We start from the raw sequence: 18,677 nt of genomic DNA, 5'->3' as shown, positions 1-18,677 counted from the left end.
CATGACGAAATTTGAGTTTATTGGATATTTTTTATAACAGAAATGAGAAAATATTAGGTTTTTTTTTCAAAATTTTGTCTTTTTTTTTTATAGCGCCAAAATTAGAAAACCTAGAGGTGCAAAATATCGCCAAAACAGAGCTCTATTTGAATGAAAAAGGACATATATTTCTTTTGGGTACAGCATTGCATGACTACACAATTACCAGCTGATATAGCGCAGAGCCAAATAGCAAAAAATGGCCTGTCAGGAAGAGGGATAAATCTTCAGGAGGGCAAGTGGTTAATGCTGGAGATCCATGACAGAAAATCTGTGAATTAATTCCATCATTTGGGCATTATCTCTTCCCACCTCAAGGATTATTTAACCTTGAATCTGACCCCTGTGATTGGTAGTTTCACTTTCAGCTGCTGGTCACACCAACGTAATTAAAATGATCTGGCTCCCCCAGTTGCTATATTTGTTCCAGAATGATCCCATCTAAATTTCCAAGAGTGAAGTTAAAACTTTTACAAAGACCCTTAGATCAAGGAGGATTGGCACTCCCTAAAATACGACTATACTACATAGCTAGTCAGATTCAACATTTAACAGGTCTCCTTGTGGCTGGGAATAGAGACACCAGGCATATATATATGCAAGATATTTTGGGTGACATGAGGGTGGTATTGCTTTTAGAAGCCAGAGAGTTACTGCATTTGAAATCCTTTGCTACTTTTTAATGATTCAAAAAAATTTGAGACAAGTTTAACCACCTGCCCTCCTAAGGATTTACCCCCCTTCATGGCCAGGCCATTGTTGTGTTACGGCACTGCGTTATTTAACTGATGACTGCACGGTCATGCACCCAAATGAAATGTATGTCCTTTTTTTTTCCCACAAATTGAGGTTTCTTTCAGTGGTATTTGATCGTCTGTGTATTTTTTATTTCTTGCGCTATAAGCAAAAAAATACTGACAATTTTGAGAAGAAAAACAATATTTTGGACTTTTGCTATTAAACATGTCCAGTAAAAAATTTTTTAAAAATCAAATATCATCATAAATGTAGGCCAAAATGTATTCTGCTACGTGTCTTTGCTAAAAATAAATCCCAATACATGTGAATTAATTGGTTTACATAAAAGTTATAACGTTTACAAATGGCAGTATAGATAATGGGATTTTTTTTTTTCCACTAGTAATGGCGGCGATCAGCGACTTTCTGCGGGACTGCGGTGGACATTCTGACACTGGGGGGGAACTAACTTAGTGTCACTGACACCCCAGTGCCACCAATACAGTGATCAGTGCTAAAAAAAGCACTGACACTGTACTAATGGCACTGGGTAGGAAGGGGTTAATGTGAGGGGCGATCAAAGGGTTAACTGTGTGCTGGGAGTGTTTTACTAGGGGGCGGGGTTCTTCACTGTAAGCACAATGATCGGGATGGCTTTACTGTGCACAGCCATCCCGAGCAGTGTGCTTGAGCTGACAAAAACAAAACAATCTTCCTCCCCGTTGGTGATCACCGGTAATCACCAGGTATCGGCGGGTAATTACCAGCTGGGACCCGGTGATTGACATCCACAGCCGCGAATGGCAGCACTGGTAGGACACATGCCCCCTACCCATTAATGCAAAATTACGTATATATACATGTGATTCTGCACACAGGTGCCGCACTGTAGCATTATATCTGCTATAGGGCGGTCCTTAAGCGGTTAAATCTGTGCTTAGTTATGAGTGATTCTCTACATACACTCCTCTGTGGGGAAATTATACTCTGTTGGAAGTTGCTAAATTGGGTACCATGGAAAAATGGGAATCCAATGGCATAAGATATATCTATCAGTTTTTCCCCCTCTGTCTCGTTCAGCTGTGTTTTGGGGGAGCTTTTTTTGGCGTTAAATAACTCTTCAAAGCTGGCTATTAATCATCTGTTTTTGGCAAGCAAGTTAGTGGCTTCACCTGCCCCTCCAAGAGTGGAAGATTGGATTAAGGAGGTTAATTACTCTTTGGGGAAAAATTGGCGCATCAAAAAGAGGATGCCCTCAGACGACCCTACTTGAAGGTATCCAAGATAGGTTACTGCGGTAATATATTCATATATCTACTCTGTTATTTTTGAGTGAGGTATATTTATGCCCATACCTATATATAAAAGGCTCATACGGACATACAGGAGCACAACTCCCACAGTAGGTTTGGATTGGTGTTTTTTTCTCTTTTCTTCATTGAATACTGTACATTGCAAGCCTTTTGGGGTTTTTTTTTTTTTGGGGGGGGGGTTGTTGTTGTTGTTGTCGTCTGTGATGTGTCATGTATTTTTGTATAAGGAGAAAAAATGTTTGGTAAAAATGAATAAATAATAAAAAAGAAAGCAGATGGCAGGTTCAAGTTCACTAAACTGGTAGAAAAGTGAACTTAAGCAGATTTGGTTATCGCTAATGAAAACCACTTTTAATACTTGCTACTCTCAAAATATACATTTTCAAGGCACACCACCATAAGAGCAGGCTCTGCCATCAATCACATTGTATGACATCTTGGCATTATCAGAACTGGAGCTTCAGGCTCCATGTCAGCCATATTGTAACTGTACAGGTACTGAGCATGCCATTAATTACATTTCCATTGACCTTGGCATGATGAAAGGACAATTTACTATGACACTGACAGCAAGCCAGTTTTCTGTGAGGATGGAAGTGCTTCTAGCAAGTACAATCACTCAGATCCTCAACACACATTATAATGCACAGCACTATTTATATATGGCAACTAAATTTTGCCTTCAGCTTCTCTACCCAATTGTGAATACATCTAGCCTCATAAATCTTTTATCTGCTGTTTTTTAAAATTAGAAGTATAGGAAAACATTTTTTTTTTATTTTGGATAGAGTAAGTGAGGGTTATAACCCCTGTCAGTTTTTTTTTACATCTGTGTCTCATTGGGGCAATTTCCCTTTACTTCCTTTCCCATAGCCAAAACAGGAAGTGAGAAGAAATCTACAGAAATTAAGGGAATCTCTTGGAGCTACCCAGGGGGGTATATTAGTTTCACCTTTTAAGTAGTATTACTGAAATAAATGAACTTTTGCACAATATTCTAATTTTTTGAGTTTCACATGTATATGTAGGAAGAATATTTTTAAAATATATTTCAAATATAGTTTTCTTCCATATGGGTATAGAGGCAAATTAATGCATTTGTGCATCTGGGTACTTTTAATATCTCTTTATGGGTATAATGTCACCCTCAAGGTGGGTAGGCAAAGTGTTTTTTTCCTTGTCTCTGTGGTTAGAAGTTTAAATTCGCTGTCAGCTTCGGTTACAGGTGGATCTTCCAGTTTTCTGATTTGCCATTACCCAGAATTTATGGTTAAGAACATGCACCTAAACCTTGAATACATTGCAAAACTTTTGTCCTTGGTCAGATGAGTCTCTGAGAGCCAATAATCTGAAGGAATAGACAAAGCCAGCCCCTCACAATTAAAGGGTTGGCTCCCAAAAGTCATCTTTGTGGTAGTCTAGTGGCACTGACCACCTCTGCATTGTGGCCCTTTATTACTGTCTGCTGCTGTCAATAGCTTTGGGATCTGGAACATCTTTCGGAAAGACATCATCAAGGAAAGCCTAAGGCCATCCAAAAATTGTTGGTTTTTTTTTTCTTTTTTTTAAAAACAGATTCCCCCCATGTACACAGTCATGGTGGCTAGAAGAATCCCCTCACTGAGACATTATAATTCTGACAACAGCGACTCTCCGCTGTCAGCAATATACATATCAACTGCTGAAGCCCACTGGTTCGGTGGTTTGGTTTGGTGGTTGACTTTGGCAACTCGAACTTTCAGCTCTCTCCACAGATTTTCAATAGGATTAAGGTCTGGAGACTGGCTAGGCCACTCCAGGACCTTAATGTGCTTCTTCTTGAGCCACTCCTTTGTTTCCTTGGCCGTGTGTTTTTGGTCATTGTCATGCTGGAACACCCATCCACGACCCATTTTCAATGCCCTGGCTGAGGGAAGAAGGTTTCACTCAAGATTTGATGGTTCATTGCCCCGTCCATCATCCCTTTGATGCGGTGTAGTTGTCCTGTCCCCTTAGCAGAAAAACACCCCCAAAGCAGAATGTTTCCACCACCATGTTTGACAGTTGAGATGTTGTTCTTAGGGTCATAGGCAGCATTCCTCCTCCTCCAAACACAGCGAGTTTAGTTGATGCCAAAGAGCTCGATTTTGGTCTCATCTGACCACAACACTTTCAACCAGTCCTCCTCTGCATCATTCAGATGTTCAGTGGCAATTTTCAGACAGGCCTGGACATGTACTTTCTTGAGCAGAGGGAACTTGCGGGCACTGCAGGATTTCAATCCTTGTCGGCGTAGTGTGTTACCAATTGTTTTCTTGCTGACTGTGGTCCCAGCTGCCTGAAGATCATTGACAAGATCCTCACGTGTAGTTCTGGGATGATTCCCCACTATTCTCATGATCATTGACACTCCACGAGGTGAGATCTTGCATGGTGCACTAAGACCTAGGGAGACTGACAGTTGTGTTGTGTTTCTTCCATTTACGAATGATTGCACCAACTGTTGTCACTTTCTCACCAAGCTGCTTGGCGATAGTTTGGTAGCCCAGTCCAGCCTTGTGTAGGTCTGCATTTTTGTCCCTGACATCCTTGGACAGCTCTTTGGTCTTTGCCATGGTGGAGAGTTTGGAATGTGATTGTTTGCTTGCTCCTGTGGACAGGTGTCTTTTATACAGGTTATACAGAGATTAGCAGCACTCCCTTTAAGAGACTGATTCTAATCTCAGCTTGTTACCTGTATGAAAAACACTAATCCTGCTGAATGATAGGGGATCAAATACTTCTTTTTTCCCTCATGAACATGCAAATCAGTGCATAATTTGTTAGACATGCATTTCTTTTGAATTTTGTGTTGCTATTCTGTCTCTCAGTGTTACAATACACCTACCATTCGATTTTTAGACTGATCATTTCTTTGTGAGTGGGCAAACATTCAAAATCAGCAGGGGATCAAATACTTATTTCTTTCACTGTAAGTAACTAATGTAAACATACAAGTTGATACACACTGGATAGGCTGATGGTATTCACATATACAGTATATATTTAAATTGTAAATAAGTTACTGATTTTCTTTTAAACAAGTGGGGTAGATTTTCCAGTATGAAGCTGAGTTAGGTAATGCTTTCAAGGAAAACTGCCAAATGTAATGCAGTGGCATATTATATTGAGCAATAGCCTACACAGCAAAGTTACATAAATGCCAAACATCTCATTTTCTGTACAAGTGTTTATACTTAGATGCATAGATCTGAAATGTTAATAGGTGCTCATGAATACCTATTATACCACAGTTAGGAGTACTTAAGAAGTGCTGCTAAAATGTTTCCTAATGTATTGTGTATATCTGTTAATATAAGCCCTCATTTAATTATATTCACTGAAGATTGAATATATTGTATACATAATTTATAAAAAAAATTATAAAAAGAGGTTACCGTAGTAGTTTAAATATTACCTCCTACTTTACAGTCAAAAGTAAAGATATTTTTCACAAATAACTTAAAAGGGTCAGTAAAAAAAATATTTTTACACAAGGTTCACACAGCTTTCATCCAGGATTTAAACATTTTTTTCATTCAATTCAACAAAAAAAAAAAACTTACTCTTGTGTGAAAACATTTATAAATACACCCCTTTGTATGTCCAGTCAAAACTAATTTTTAGAACATTGTTGTGTTTTGAATGAGAAGTATGGTCGAAGCTCTTTTGGCCCTTACTTATTCTGTTGGTCACAGAAATGCACTTAGTTCGGCACTCTTATGACCTGTATTCACTGAGCCCATCCAAGCTTTGGAGACATCCCGACTTTAAATTCTGGATCCAACCAGATTCCCGACTGCCGAGAGCCTGAGCCCAGTGCTCCAGTAAGAGTGGCAGAGGACAGAGTCGGTAACTGACAGTCAGTGGCTCTCTGCTCACTGAAGACTGAGTGCTGAGCAATCCCTGGTCTTGATTGCTCAGTTCTTGGTGTAAAGGCTGCAGGGGACAAATGCACTGATGGACTGATGCTGCATCCACCTGTTGGGTAAAAATGTTTGTTTTTCTATTTCCTGAACTTCTCTTAACTGCAATCCTGTATTAGAAAAATTCTCACTGAGAAAGAGACTCAGTTCCTAACCTGCTGACCAGGGGTGGACTGACAACTCATGGGGCCCCTGGGCAATAGGGGATCATGGGGCCCCTGTGTCTTTGCCCAAACTCAAAAAAGCCTATTAAAAAGGTACCAGGGGCATCTCATGGGGCCCCCTACTAACCCCGAGCCCTCAGGCAGTGCCTGAGTTTCCAAATGGTCAGTCCGCCCCTGCTGATGACATTTTACCACACAGGAAGTGAGAGGAATTTTCCAATAGCAGCATAGTAATAAAAATGCTTTTTAGTAAAGAAAGGGAAGGCCTAAACCCCTGTCAGATATTTTTTAATCTGTCTCTGCAGTAGATTTTCCCCTACTTTCTGTCTGGATAAACCATTTTCATCAGGACAGGTACTACCTATAGCCTGGACACAGTTCTAACTCAAATACAGCTAGATATAGTGAAACTGCCTGCCTTTTACCTTTCTCAAAGGATGATGGCTATCCCTTGGCACTCTGTCCAATATTGTCTCCAATATTGGCTCCCACTGCTGTATGAGCCAATGAGGAAAGAGAACCTGGAGAGCTGTGGCTGTCATGCACATCGCTGGACTGACCAATATGGAAGAAAAATATATTTGAAATATATTTTAAAAATATTCTTCCCAAATATATATTTGAAATGGTACAATTTTGGCCATATTCAATATATTTCAATATATATATATATATATATATATATATATATATATATATATATATACACACACATACACACACATACACTGCATGTTGAAATGTGTTTTTATTACAAAATATATTTTTTAAATATATTCTTCAGATTTTTTTTAACATATGAAAAAGTCATTTTAACATATATTTTTACATATATTTGTAAATGCATTCCAAAAATGTAGATTTGTATTTTTTAAGACATACAGTATATTTGAAATGTATTTTTAAAAATATTTTTCATATATTTTGTAATAAAAACGCATTTCAACATGCAATATATATATATATATATATATATATATATATATATATATAATATATATATATATATTTTTTTTTTTTCTTTTTTTTTTAAATTTAAATATATTTTGATATATTTTTCTTCCATGTGGGGAGATGTGGTTCAGGTAAGTATAAGGGGGTTTGTTATCTTAATGCACAGAAAATAAACCTTCTGCTTTTAGAATCACTTTATATATTGCCCTATTACAAGCATCATCAGCGCAACAGGGTATGCAGTACTTGTCTTTCCCCTGCAAACCAATGGCATGCATTTCCCAAAATAAGAGAGAGCAATCAATGTGCAGAAAATTAGCTACAAACATTTCACTTGCACTGAATCTGGTAGACTCTACATATTCTAAAGGCTGCCAATGCAATAAAGCATTATCAATTGCCAATTAGGTAGCATACAGCAGTGGATATAATGAGCCCAATAGTTGTGTTTTGGGCTGAAGTATTTCTTTCAAATAATGAGTGTGTAATTTTTACTATAACCAGAGCATTTACGAGACAGAGATATATTAGTAGAAGTTTTTGGGCCTTAAAGTCAAGCTGGTGTCTCTAACACAGAGTCTTAAATGAAGCTATGCAATTTATACCCTGCCATCTGTTTTTCCCACATTTCATCAGTGTCATAAATACTACATTATTTCTGGTATATAAATGCCACAAAACAATCAACACCATCTGTGCTGTAATATTCTCTGTAAATATTGTACAGTACGTCTTTCAAATTGCCACTGAAAATATATTACGTGAGAGAAAACTCAAAGCCCAAATTAGCCATTAAATTACACCATAAAGATATTGTACTTTAAACACTTTGAATTTAATATCAGCTCAGTGTTATTTGCTAGTTAGTAACCTAACTACAGGTATTAGTATATTGCAAAACATACTATATTTTTATATAACAAGTGCATAAAGAAAGATTTCTTATGTATTTTACTGAGGGTAATGACAATAAAGTAGATCTACAGCAAAAACCTTTTTTTTTTTAAGTTTAGGAAAACAGAGATGGTTCAACCCCTGATAAGCTTTTCTTTCACCCATTGGGGAGATTTTCTTTCACTTCCTGTCCCATAGACATAGAAACAGAACCAGACTCAGAAAATGTATTATCATTTCACAATAACAATCATAAAAGGAAACACAGTTGTGGCTCCCTCACTTTAAAAGAATTCCACACCCTACATAAAAACACTTAACTGAAATCAACACACATACCATAATAAATACATGACCCTCCAATCAGTTTATTCCAAAACACCTCTAGCATCCAAAAACCGTAAAGAGTGAGGAAAGAAGCTATTCTGTAATCTGTTAGTACGGGAGTAGAAAATTCTATACTGTCTACCACAAGGTAGCAATGCACACAGCACATTACCAGGATATGAAATATCTTCTAAAATAGAAATTGCTCTCCAAAGACACCTCCTCTCCTACAATTCCCCAATGATCTGTAAACCTACCCTTGCAATAATTTTCTGTATTGTTTATATTATATTCTGTCATAGACCATGCATAATCCTTGCCACAGAGAAATGTGATACGTTAACACACTTTCAATTGCAGCTTTATAATTGAGGACCTGTTCTGAAAAGCCTGCCCTCCATAACTTCCTAAAAAAAATATAGTCTCTGGTGACTCTTGCCCACCACAATAGATCCTCCCTGAATATTGTTCCCAGAAAGCAGGACTTCTATACACTCTCATCCTCCATCCCATCGATCCAATACCAGTTCATAGCCAACGTCTCTTACTTTCCTAACACTGACAATAATTTCCTTAGCTACATTGAACTTTAAGTGCCTGTTCACATATATGTGGTTTGAACCGCATCCAATCCGCATGACGTGAACTAACATTTCTTCCTATGGTACCTGTTCACATATGTATGGTACACTGACTATGCAGATTTAGTGCGGTTTTAAAAAAAGTCATGTCCGATTTCTGAGCACTGTGGGCCCGTTCAGGTACGGATTACAAGCTATTGACTTCTATGGAAAACATTTCTAAACTGCATATGTGTGAACAGGATAAGATCCTGAGCTAATCCTGTCCTGAGCCTGATATAAACCTGACGTGAACCTGTGAACTACTGTATCAATTAGCTGTGAAACCTGAGCTTCAATCCACGCTGCACATGTGTGAATCAGCTGTAAGTTGTTCTCTATGCACAAACTAACAAGGTTTTCAATATCCTGAAAATATGCAGACTTGTCAAAGCCCCTTATTTTCTTCAATACCATGGTGTAGTCTGCAAATTTTACTACAGAGTCCACCTCAAAGCGAGAGACACATTCATAAGTGTATACAAAACAAAAAAGGGGCTGAGCTCACCATTCTTGGACAAGGGACAGTGTTGGTGAGCATTAATTATCAACTTTTACCCTCTGCTGCCTCTCAGCCAGAAAATCCAGAACCCAGTTACAAAGGGTTGGGCTCAGTCACAAAAAAATAGCCTAACAAGTTTCATTGGCAAAATTGCATTAAACGCTGAACTAAAAACCGATAAAAAGCCTGCAGACATTATTGATCATTTTTAAAATAATTTTTCTGAGATAATACAGAATGTAAGGCCAGCGCAACATCCTCCATAGATCTATTTTCTTTAAAAGGAAACTGGTAGTTATCCAGCCTCAGGGAACTGCACACTTGGTGTGATTTAAGAATAATTTCTCAAAGCATTTCATTACAACAGAAGTCAAAGCCATGGGATGATAATCAATAAGGCAGGAAATACTAGACTTCTTTGAGATTGGAACAATTTTTGAGGACTTCAAGCAAGAAGGCACCACCTCCTGCCATTAAAGATGTCCACATAGACATGTGAAAGGCACATTTCTTTACAATTCTTGAAATGCTATCAGGTCCTGCAGATTTTCTCTAGTTAACCCTTAAAAGACCTAAAAACATGTCCTGAGCAGAAACGTTAAGAGGCATAACCCTTGGTCATGTAGAGAGCCTAGTAATTATATCATTTTGTGGATTAAAACAGGCATAAACTGGTTCAGTTTCTCAGGAGAATGTGAGGCTTCTTTACCAATGTCAGCCTGTCATTTTTAAAAACAGAAAGTGAAAGGAAATCTCTTTAACCCTTTTGCCATTTCCTAACAGTTATGTAATCATTATGGCACCATTGGCACAGTGGTGTATTTAGGTTTTGTGCTGCCCTAGGGAACACAAAAATCATCTGCCCCATGGACACTGACCACCCCCCCCCCTTCCCCCTCCTGCGGAGAGAGCCTGATATTGACCAACAACACCCCTGCCCCCCACTCAGGAGAGCCTTCCACACTCATCTTCAAAGCTCCGGACATCCCTGGGAACGGGGGTCATGCTCTACACACACCATCAAGCAGTCCTGTCAGGGCTCCAGGTATGACCAGAGGTGTGTGGACCGACACAGGGAAACACAGACTTCAGGTATAGCGTGTAACACAATATAATTTATTAAAGACAACACAAACATAAACGCAGTGCAAACAATCAAACTCAACACTTACATAAATATGTACAACCAGGTGCAATAAACCTTAAACTAATAGGTACCAGTGCAGTCAGGGCTGGAGAGGTGGAGCGGTCAGGCAGGCCGAGCCCACAGCACAGATTTCCTCAGGGCGCGGGGTCTAAGTCCCAGCCTGCTATTCACCAGGGCCCCTGATGGTGGGGATGGACTTGGTGCAGACCGGAACCAGGTCGCGACCCCTGAGTGCATCCGGCTGTGGTAGAGAGTACTGGCAGGGGAGTGCAGGAACGGAGTCTGATGGGAAGAGGCAGGCAGACTTACTAGAGGTGATCCGTGCGGGATGGATCGTCGGGTGAAGTAAGCGTAGTCAGACAGGCCAGGTCGGTATCGTGTGGGCAGCGTGGTACAGGAGGGGCAAGCAGAGAATGGTCGGGGTCACAAGCCAGGTTCAGCAGGTAGCGGGCAGCGTGGTACCGAGGATCAGGCAGAAGGATGGTCAGGCAAGCCAGGGGTTCAACAGGAGATGGTCAGCAGAGCTCAGGATCAAGCAGGGTCAGCAACGAGGCAGGAACACAGGATACCAGGTACAGGGGCTCATGGGAAACATACACCAAGGCCCTGATCACAGGCCTGGACATTCCTTAAATACATCTCCTGCAATCAGCCCAGGTGTTGGCTGACTACAGGAGTGAGCTTCTGGCTGCTGAGAGCACCCGCTGGTCAGCCCTGGTACTGCAGCCCACACGGCAGGTGAGTCCCACCTCCAGTGCTGAGTCCATTCCTGACAAGTCCGCAGCCTCTCTTGGATCTCACCTGGTTCCCATGGCACGCGTCCCTTCTTCCATCACTTCTTCTGAGGGGAGGTGCTGCCCCCCTGAGAAATGCTGCCCTAGGTAAGTGCATTATTTGACTTATGGTAAATACACCCCTGCATTGGCATAAAAACAAACTAGACGATAGCTGCAGGAGTTGTTTACTTTCTTAGTTCCAGCTGCTGGATTTCTTGTAAAAGTGATCTGGATGGCTGTAAAGCTGCCCGATCACTACTACATGGTGGTGAAAGTCCTGTCCTCTGACTGATCCTTGCCATGTGTCTCGGGTTTATCTGTAGTTTTAGTTTTTCAATGCTATGCTGCTGCGCAAAATTTTGAGGCTTAACATATGTGGTATCTATTTAATAAAATCTCATTTTAAATTTTACCAAAACCTGGGGATTATGTGTTTGTGTTCCCTAAATTAGTTTAAATCTATTTTTACCCAAATTATAGATTTGATTAACAGTAGCACAAATATCATTGGCATAAAAATTGCAGCTGCCAGGATTTGTTTTTCCAGTGTCTCTGCTTTAAAAATAAATACAATATCTTGTGGGGTTTAAAGTGTGTTTTCATGTACTGCATTTTTCCATTGTGGGCAAAATGGGAAAAAAAATTGATTTAGGCAGTGAAAGGGTTAAAGTGAGGTCAATGCAGGGGCTTAGATAAGGAGGGAGATGGGGGTTTAAATTCTCCCCAGTGCATCCATAGCACAGCAGCAGAACTGACAGCTGCTGAGTGTCTTAAGCAGGAGCTTCTCCTGCCTCCTGTAAGATCTCAGGGACAGGCAATTCAGATGAGGGAGGCTCTCTTTAGCTCCTTGTCAGTTCCAAGACCAAGGCAAGGGAAGACTTCATCTCACTCTGAACTGCCTAGTCTGGTGAGTGTGTTATGAGGGGAAAGCTGTCCTGGGGTAGATCTGTACAAGAGGGAGGTTCTGTACTGGGAAGAGATGTACCAGGGTAGATCTGTGATACTGGGGAATCTATACTGGGGGGAGAGCTGTGCTTGGAAATATCTGTACTAGTGGTGGACCTGTACTGGGGTAGATCTGTACAAGAGGGAGGTTCTCTACTGGGGAGAGAAGTACCAGGGTAGATCTGTAATACCAGGGAGTCTATACTGGGGGGAAAGCTGTGCACTAGTGGTGGAGCCGTACTGGAGTAGAACTGTACTGGGGTGGATCGGTACAAGAGGGAGGTTCTGTACTGGGAAGAGATGTACCAGGGTAGATCTGTAATACTGGGGAATCTATACTGGGGGGAGAGCTGTACTTGGAAAGATCTGTACTAGTGGTGAAGCTGTACTGGGGTAGATCTGTACAAGAGGGAGGTTCTCTACTGGGGAGAGAAGTACCAGGGTAGATCTGAAATACTGGGGAATCTATAGTGGGGGGAAAGTTGTGCTTGGAAAGATCTGTACTAGTTGGAGAGCTGTACTGGGTGAGAGCTGTAAAGGGGAAGATCTGTATTACAGGAAATCTGTACTGGGGGGAGAGCTGTGCTTGGGGAGATATATACTGCAGGAGACATGTACTAGGGGAGATCTGCACTGGGGAAAATCTGTACTGGGGGTAATAGAGGGAATTCTGTATTTGACAGAGAGCCGTATTTGAGAGAGATTTTGGCATGGAGACAGAGGTAATTTTTTGTTTTACAATATCTACTGACTTGTGCATTATGCTTTCCTGACCTCTGCATTACGTGTGTTATCAACCCCCACTGCACACTGTACTGTGTATTTTGTATTTCTGATCACTGCACCCTGTGCTTTGGATTGTATATGGTATGCTCCTGAGCACTGCACTATTTACATTTTACAACAGTTGCTGGTTGCTAAGTAGTCACTGACTATAAAGATAGGCTTTGTGCAGAAAACACATGTAATTGAAGTGTCTCATTGTCTAAAAATTATTTTGAGGGTTTTAGACTCTTGTGGTGTTGCACAATAATTAAAGCACATTTTTTGGGTATAAGGCATGTATTACCACATTAACAGCCAGTAAGCACAAGTTTTTAAGCCCCTCCATTTGTTACACAATTGTGCCACATCCGCAATTCGCCACAGCATTCTGCACACACCACCTAATTGTTCCCTGCATACCCAAGCTGCCCCCCCCCAAACAATATTATCCAAGACCCTGGGTCAAAGGAACAAGTCTCCCCATTGGAAGATTTTCTCTCGCCTCCTGTCCTGGTGACAGCTTAAAATTTTTGATTCCCTGTCACTTTTTGTCTCAGTGGCAATGGTCCTCAGGACATATACAAATGGTGAATCACATTCTTCATGTCACAGGAAAAGTAAACAACAACCACAATAATAAAGTGCAATCCCATATTACAACATGGGTTTACAGTAATCTGTGAATTTCTATTTTTCATTGGAGAAGACTCTGAAGATTGAAACCAAAAAATGGTGGCGCAATAGAACAATAGAATTTAAAGCATATTTGTTTCTATTGTAATAAATAATATTTACTAACTTCCCCATACTGTTAGTTTATAAATGGGCAGAAAAATAACTACATACTGTACTAACATATGTTGTCTTTATGACTTTATTCAGTGGGTAATCATAATAAATAGCGCAAGACATTTGTCCTCATTTTTATGGGAGACTTTTTTATTAGAATAGGTCATCAGCCAAATGAGTGACTGTAATGTGAAGTTTACTAAACAGGTGCTAAGTTAGATCTAAAACCCTATTCAATCAGCACAACACACCCTAAAATAATACAATAGTGCTCTGAATAGTTGCTGCTAAGACACTGTCAGTGACTTCACAACACCTGTACCAAAATGAATAACAATAAAGTGTAGCGCAATAGACTAATATCTCATATAAAAATCAATAAAAATAAATAATTAAAGTCCCATAAAAAGTCTCTTATAACACCACTGTGCAATGTGTATAAAATAATTTTTCTCTCTTCTTCAGTATCAACCATGCCACCACCATTAGTTGAAAAACCTGCTCACCTTACTTTATGACCTCATCAATAAATCATTATGCGCTCAACATATGGACACACTTTTATACACCCTCTGTGGTCTTCCTCCCGCTCCTCTCCCAGCACTGCCACAGTATATACCCCTCCAGCTGATGCTCTCATATAATATGTATTATGTAAAATAGAAACGTGGAACCAAAGTGCTCTCTATTTATAAAATGATTTATTATCGCCCAGATTAAAAACACCTGCAAAATGTAAGAAACAAGCCAGCATATAATGTATATTTCGTTACATGGCTCACCACCCCGTTCTCCCAGATGGTCATCAATTGAAAATGTCTAGGGCTCAGCTCCTTCCACCTATACGCGTTACGCCTCAGATTCGGGCTTCCTCAGTAGGCAGGGAGCCGGCAAATGTGGAGCCCTTAAATAACCCATGGGTTATTTAGCACATTTAGGTGCTAAGTTAAACACAATACTGCAATAGAAGTTTAGGATGGCAAAAACGTATACACTACAAACTTTTCTCAGATACAAATCTTCTGCACTGCGCTCAAACTTGTATAATTAACCCCTAAAATATAATAAATGTAATCAGCATTTATCAAAATGAATGCTATGTCAAATACCATAAATACGACACTACCTGCATGGAGCTTTCATGTTCACCCTGTGCTTGCTTGGGTTTTCTCCCACATTCTAAAATGGATGGTGAGGAGGCTACCTATCATCAACTAGCCACCAGTCAACTGCCCCCTTAAAAGTTATCAAAGTTTGTTGCGGTAATAAAAATTATCTGTAAATTTTGGGTAGTGGTGAAAATCACAAAACTGACCATTATGTCAGTGTAAATTGTATGTGTGTGTGTGTGTATGGGGGGGGGGGGGAGAATGGAGCGTGTTTATTATTTTAATGCCATAGATTAACTGCCATAGGTTAAGTCCTTCCCTGCCTAGCCTTGGCATCCTTTTAATAAAGTCTGTACTCCCAGGAGAGTGAGAAGGATCATTGATCATGTGACAATTGTGATTGTCACAGTGGTTACATGATCAGGAGCCTGTCCTGCTGGCTGGCAGTTAGGTTCAAGAGCTGTCTGACAGTGAGCTTTCAGCATAGAAACATCAGCCACCCAGTGACGCATACTGTATGTGCAGCTTGTGAGTGTTAAAGGAGAAGTACAGCCAAAGTTCTTTTGGCTGTACTTCTCCTGTGGATCACTGGAGTTCAGTTCATTCTGCACTCCTTTGACCCGTTTTCAGCTGACAGCAGGCACAAGTCTGCTGTCGGCTGACATCATCAGCTGGTCCAGGATTGTGAAAGATCCCAACTTTAAAGTTGGGATCCACCAAGATCCCTTGACCAGCATCTGACTCATCCGCTGAGAGCCTGAGCCAGCCACTCCTGCCCCCTCCACAGCCCAGGCAGTCACCAGCTCTCTGCTCATGGGAGCACTGAGAAGTGATTGATCAGTGGTCTTTGATCGCTCATTTCTCAGACTTTTAGTCAGTGGGGGACAGATGCAGCATCAGACTGGTGCTGCATCCACCTAGGTAGGTATGACTTCTAAAAAAAAAAAAAACCTCAACTTCTCTTTTAAAGCCCATATGTGTTATGTGGGCAGCAACATGTTTTTTTTTTTTTTACTTTAGTACTGTCACCAGGGGATGATAACAGTATACAGTAAATACACCAAATGTGACAGTTCCATTTTAGAGAAATATCAGGGATCAGACCCCTGATGTTTCCTCTTTGTGATAGAAAAAAAAATTAGTACTCTATCCTCTTCTCCCCTGCTGTTCAGAACTCATTAACACTGAACATGGAATTTCTCTATACTGAGCTCTTCTGTGTTCATTCACAAAGTGAAGAGATTCTCAGATATGAGAGCCATGTTTATCGATCTCCCCACTTACTATCCTGAACTTGAAATAGAAATGAAGCCAAGACCCCGAGCACATCACCTGTAAAGGCTAGGGGGGCATCAGCACTTGAGGAAAGAGACACACAGGGGCTGGGGGGACAACAGTAGAGCAGGAGGAGGGCAAGGAGCACTCACACATTCTTTTTAATGAATGGCATGTAATTAGCTTGTCAGCTGCTGATCACACCTATTCATGAATTACTAGATGATGGGGGATCACTCATCATGGCAATTAATTACTAGCAAACAGGTAGCTTAATCCGTATTTTGTTCTGCTTAAACTGGACCTTTCAGTAAATTTACAAGTGTGCATGAATAAATTCCTCATATTATTTTTAAAAGCTATGCGATACAGTCAGTGACATTGGCTAGTCTGAGATATTGGCAACAGTCTGCTGCAGGCAGGAGAAAGCGTTTCCCCAGTTTCCCCAATAACAAATCTGCAACTTTGTAGCTAGTTAGATCAACAGTGTCTGACGTTTGTAAACACAGCCAAGACCTGCACATGCACCAGGATTACGTAGGTGTCATCACTGTCATCACTGAGCCAGCATCCCAGTCCATGAAGTAGGGGCTGACCCTGGATGATGCTGTCTTTCTAGAGATAAAATTAGATGAAGGGAATAACAGGGGAGTACTGTGATCTCTTAGATAGGCTATAAATACCTGTATGTGTTACCTATACAGCACATAATTTAGCATGTATACACATACCCATTATCAATAATCTGATGCTAATTCCACTTTAAACATAATTTAAAATGAGTGTAAAGATTTAATTTAAACTCCCTGGATCATGCACAGATAGGATCGACACTTCTGTTGTACTAGGTGATGTACAACAGTGATTACAGGTGCCTGATAATATAATCTGTTAAACAGATGCATTCTAAAGCTACAGAATGGAAATATGCCTTACCTCAGTAAATAAATTGTTTTAACACTTGGGCTCTTGCTCAACTCTGTAACAAAGTGCCTCACAACAGAAATACGATATTGAAATACATGCTTACCAGCGTCATCATCATATCCACAGGACTGACTTTGTTCGGATTCATCTTATAGAGCAGTTTCTTTATTTGCTCAAATGTAGGCCTTTGTGCGAGGTTTTGGCTTCTGCACTTTCTGATCAGCTATAGTAGAAATCAAAGAAAGAGGAAATCCAGGGTCTTTATTCATGTCAGATTTGGATCAGTTGCAGTAGCACACAGATACATTGCAGTCTCCGTTTGTAGTGAAAAGCCTCTGCTGTGATATCACTGAGACAGGTCACCTTGGATTAACTTAATACACTGGCATAAAGTGATCTAGGTATTAGACACAGCACAAGTGCTTCTCAATGGATAACAGCAGTCTTTTGTTTGCTTTATTGGGGCCTGTAATTTCACATTTTTCGCAAACGTATTTGTAATATCCATTCTTGCTTTTAAAATAACTGAATGCCTTTGGCCAGTTTTTCAGGATCTTGGGGGTACATATGCAAATTTCTTTTTCATTCTTGCTACAGAAAAAAAAACAAAATAAAACAGCACACAGGTCCCTCCAAAGTTCCCACACAGTACATAACAGAACATGAGGGTCTGCTATTTATTGGGGGGCCTTCAGTGTTTTTGTGCCGTTTTTATTTTTAAAGAAGCAGGAGGGGGATTTCATTTGCCAGCAATTTAAAAACTTTTTCTTTTGTAAATGTAAATGTCAATGCTAAATAATAATTTCTCCTAGCTGCATGTCATTTTAAATTTTTTTCCATTGATGCATGTTTCTCAGGGCAGTGCCAGCCCCCATGCTATTTTTGACACCCCCTTGCCTATTAGACCAGAAAATGTCCATTTTATTTGATAGATTTGGCTCCCAGTTTGGCTTCTGAACCTCTTTGAAGTTAGCCAAACCCTGCTCAAACCAAACCCAGGGTAGTTTGGCTCAGCACTATGGCATAGTAGGCTTGCACTTTAGTCTCTCTACTTAAACAATTAATAGTTCATTACCAGGTCTTATACTAGGTCAAATCCATGTACTTATACTGCTTGCATTTAAAAAAATAACTAAGTATCAATTGATATAGAATAATAATATAGCTTAGGAAGATCCTTACCTTTTATAGTTTAGGTAACTCCAAATGAGATTGCATGGGGATTCTACGATCAGATTGTAACATGTATGACTAGATTTAGGTGACTAGCACTGAGAAACCAGATTGTTATCCCACCATTTCCTAAACCCATGTGCAACTGGGCAGGTGATTTCAGGAGACAGTTTCCTGTATACTTCCTCTGTATAAGATATATTGATTCTTAAATTGTACCTGTGCCCAGACTATGAACATTAATTATTCACATATTCTTAACAAGCACCCTGCCTC

At 40.1% G+C, this 18,677-nt stretch overlaps 1 protein-coding gene across 1 annotated transcript in view; it reads right to left on the bottom strand.

The window, feature by feature from the left end:
* The window catches only part of LOC149473686 (atrial natriuretic peptide receptor 1-like), a 206,497-nt gene that overhangs the window by 79,916 nt on the left and 107,904 nt on the right, over positions 1-18,677 (bottom strand). The window contains exon 16 of the mRNA XM_089674786.1: positions 17,332-17,451. Coding sequence (XP_089530912.1) covers positions 17,332-17,451 — 120 coding nt within the window. The remainder of the gene's footprint in view (positions 1-17,331; positions 17,452-18,677) is intronic.

The sequence above is a fragment of the Staurois parvus genome, unplaced genomic scaffold (assembly GCF_062004578.1).
Source record: "Staurois parvus isolate SC_StPar_1 unplaced genomic scaffold, SC_StPar_1.0 ptg000012l, whole genome shotgun sequence".
Classification (NCBI taxonomy): Eukaryota; Metazoa; Chordata; class Amphibia; order Anura; family Ranidae; genus Staurois; species Staurois parvus.
Note: the sequence above shows the minus strand (reverse complement) of the source record. Positions and strands in the feature narration are given on the sequence as shown.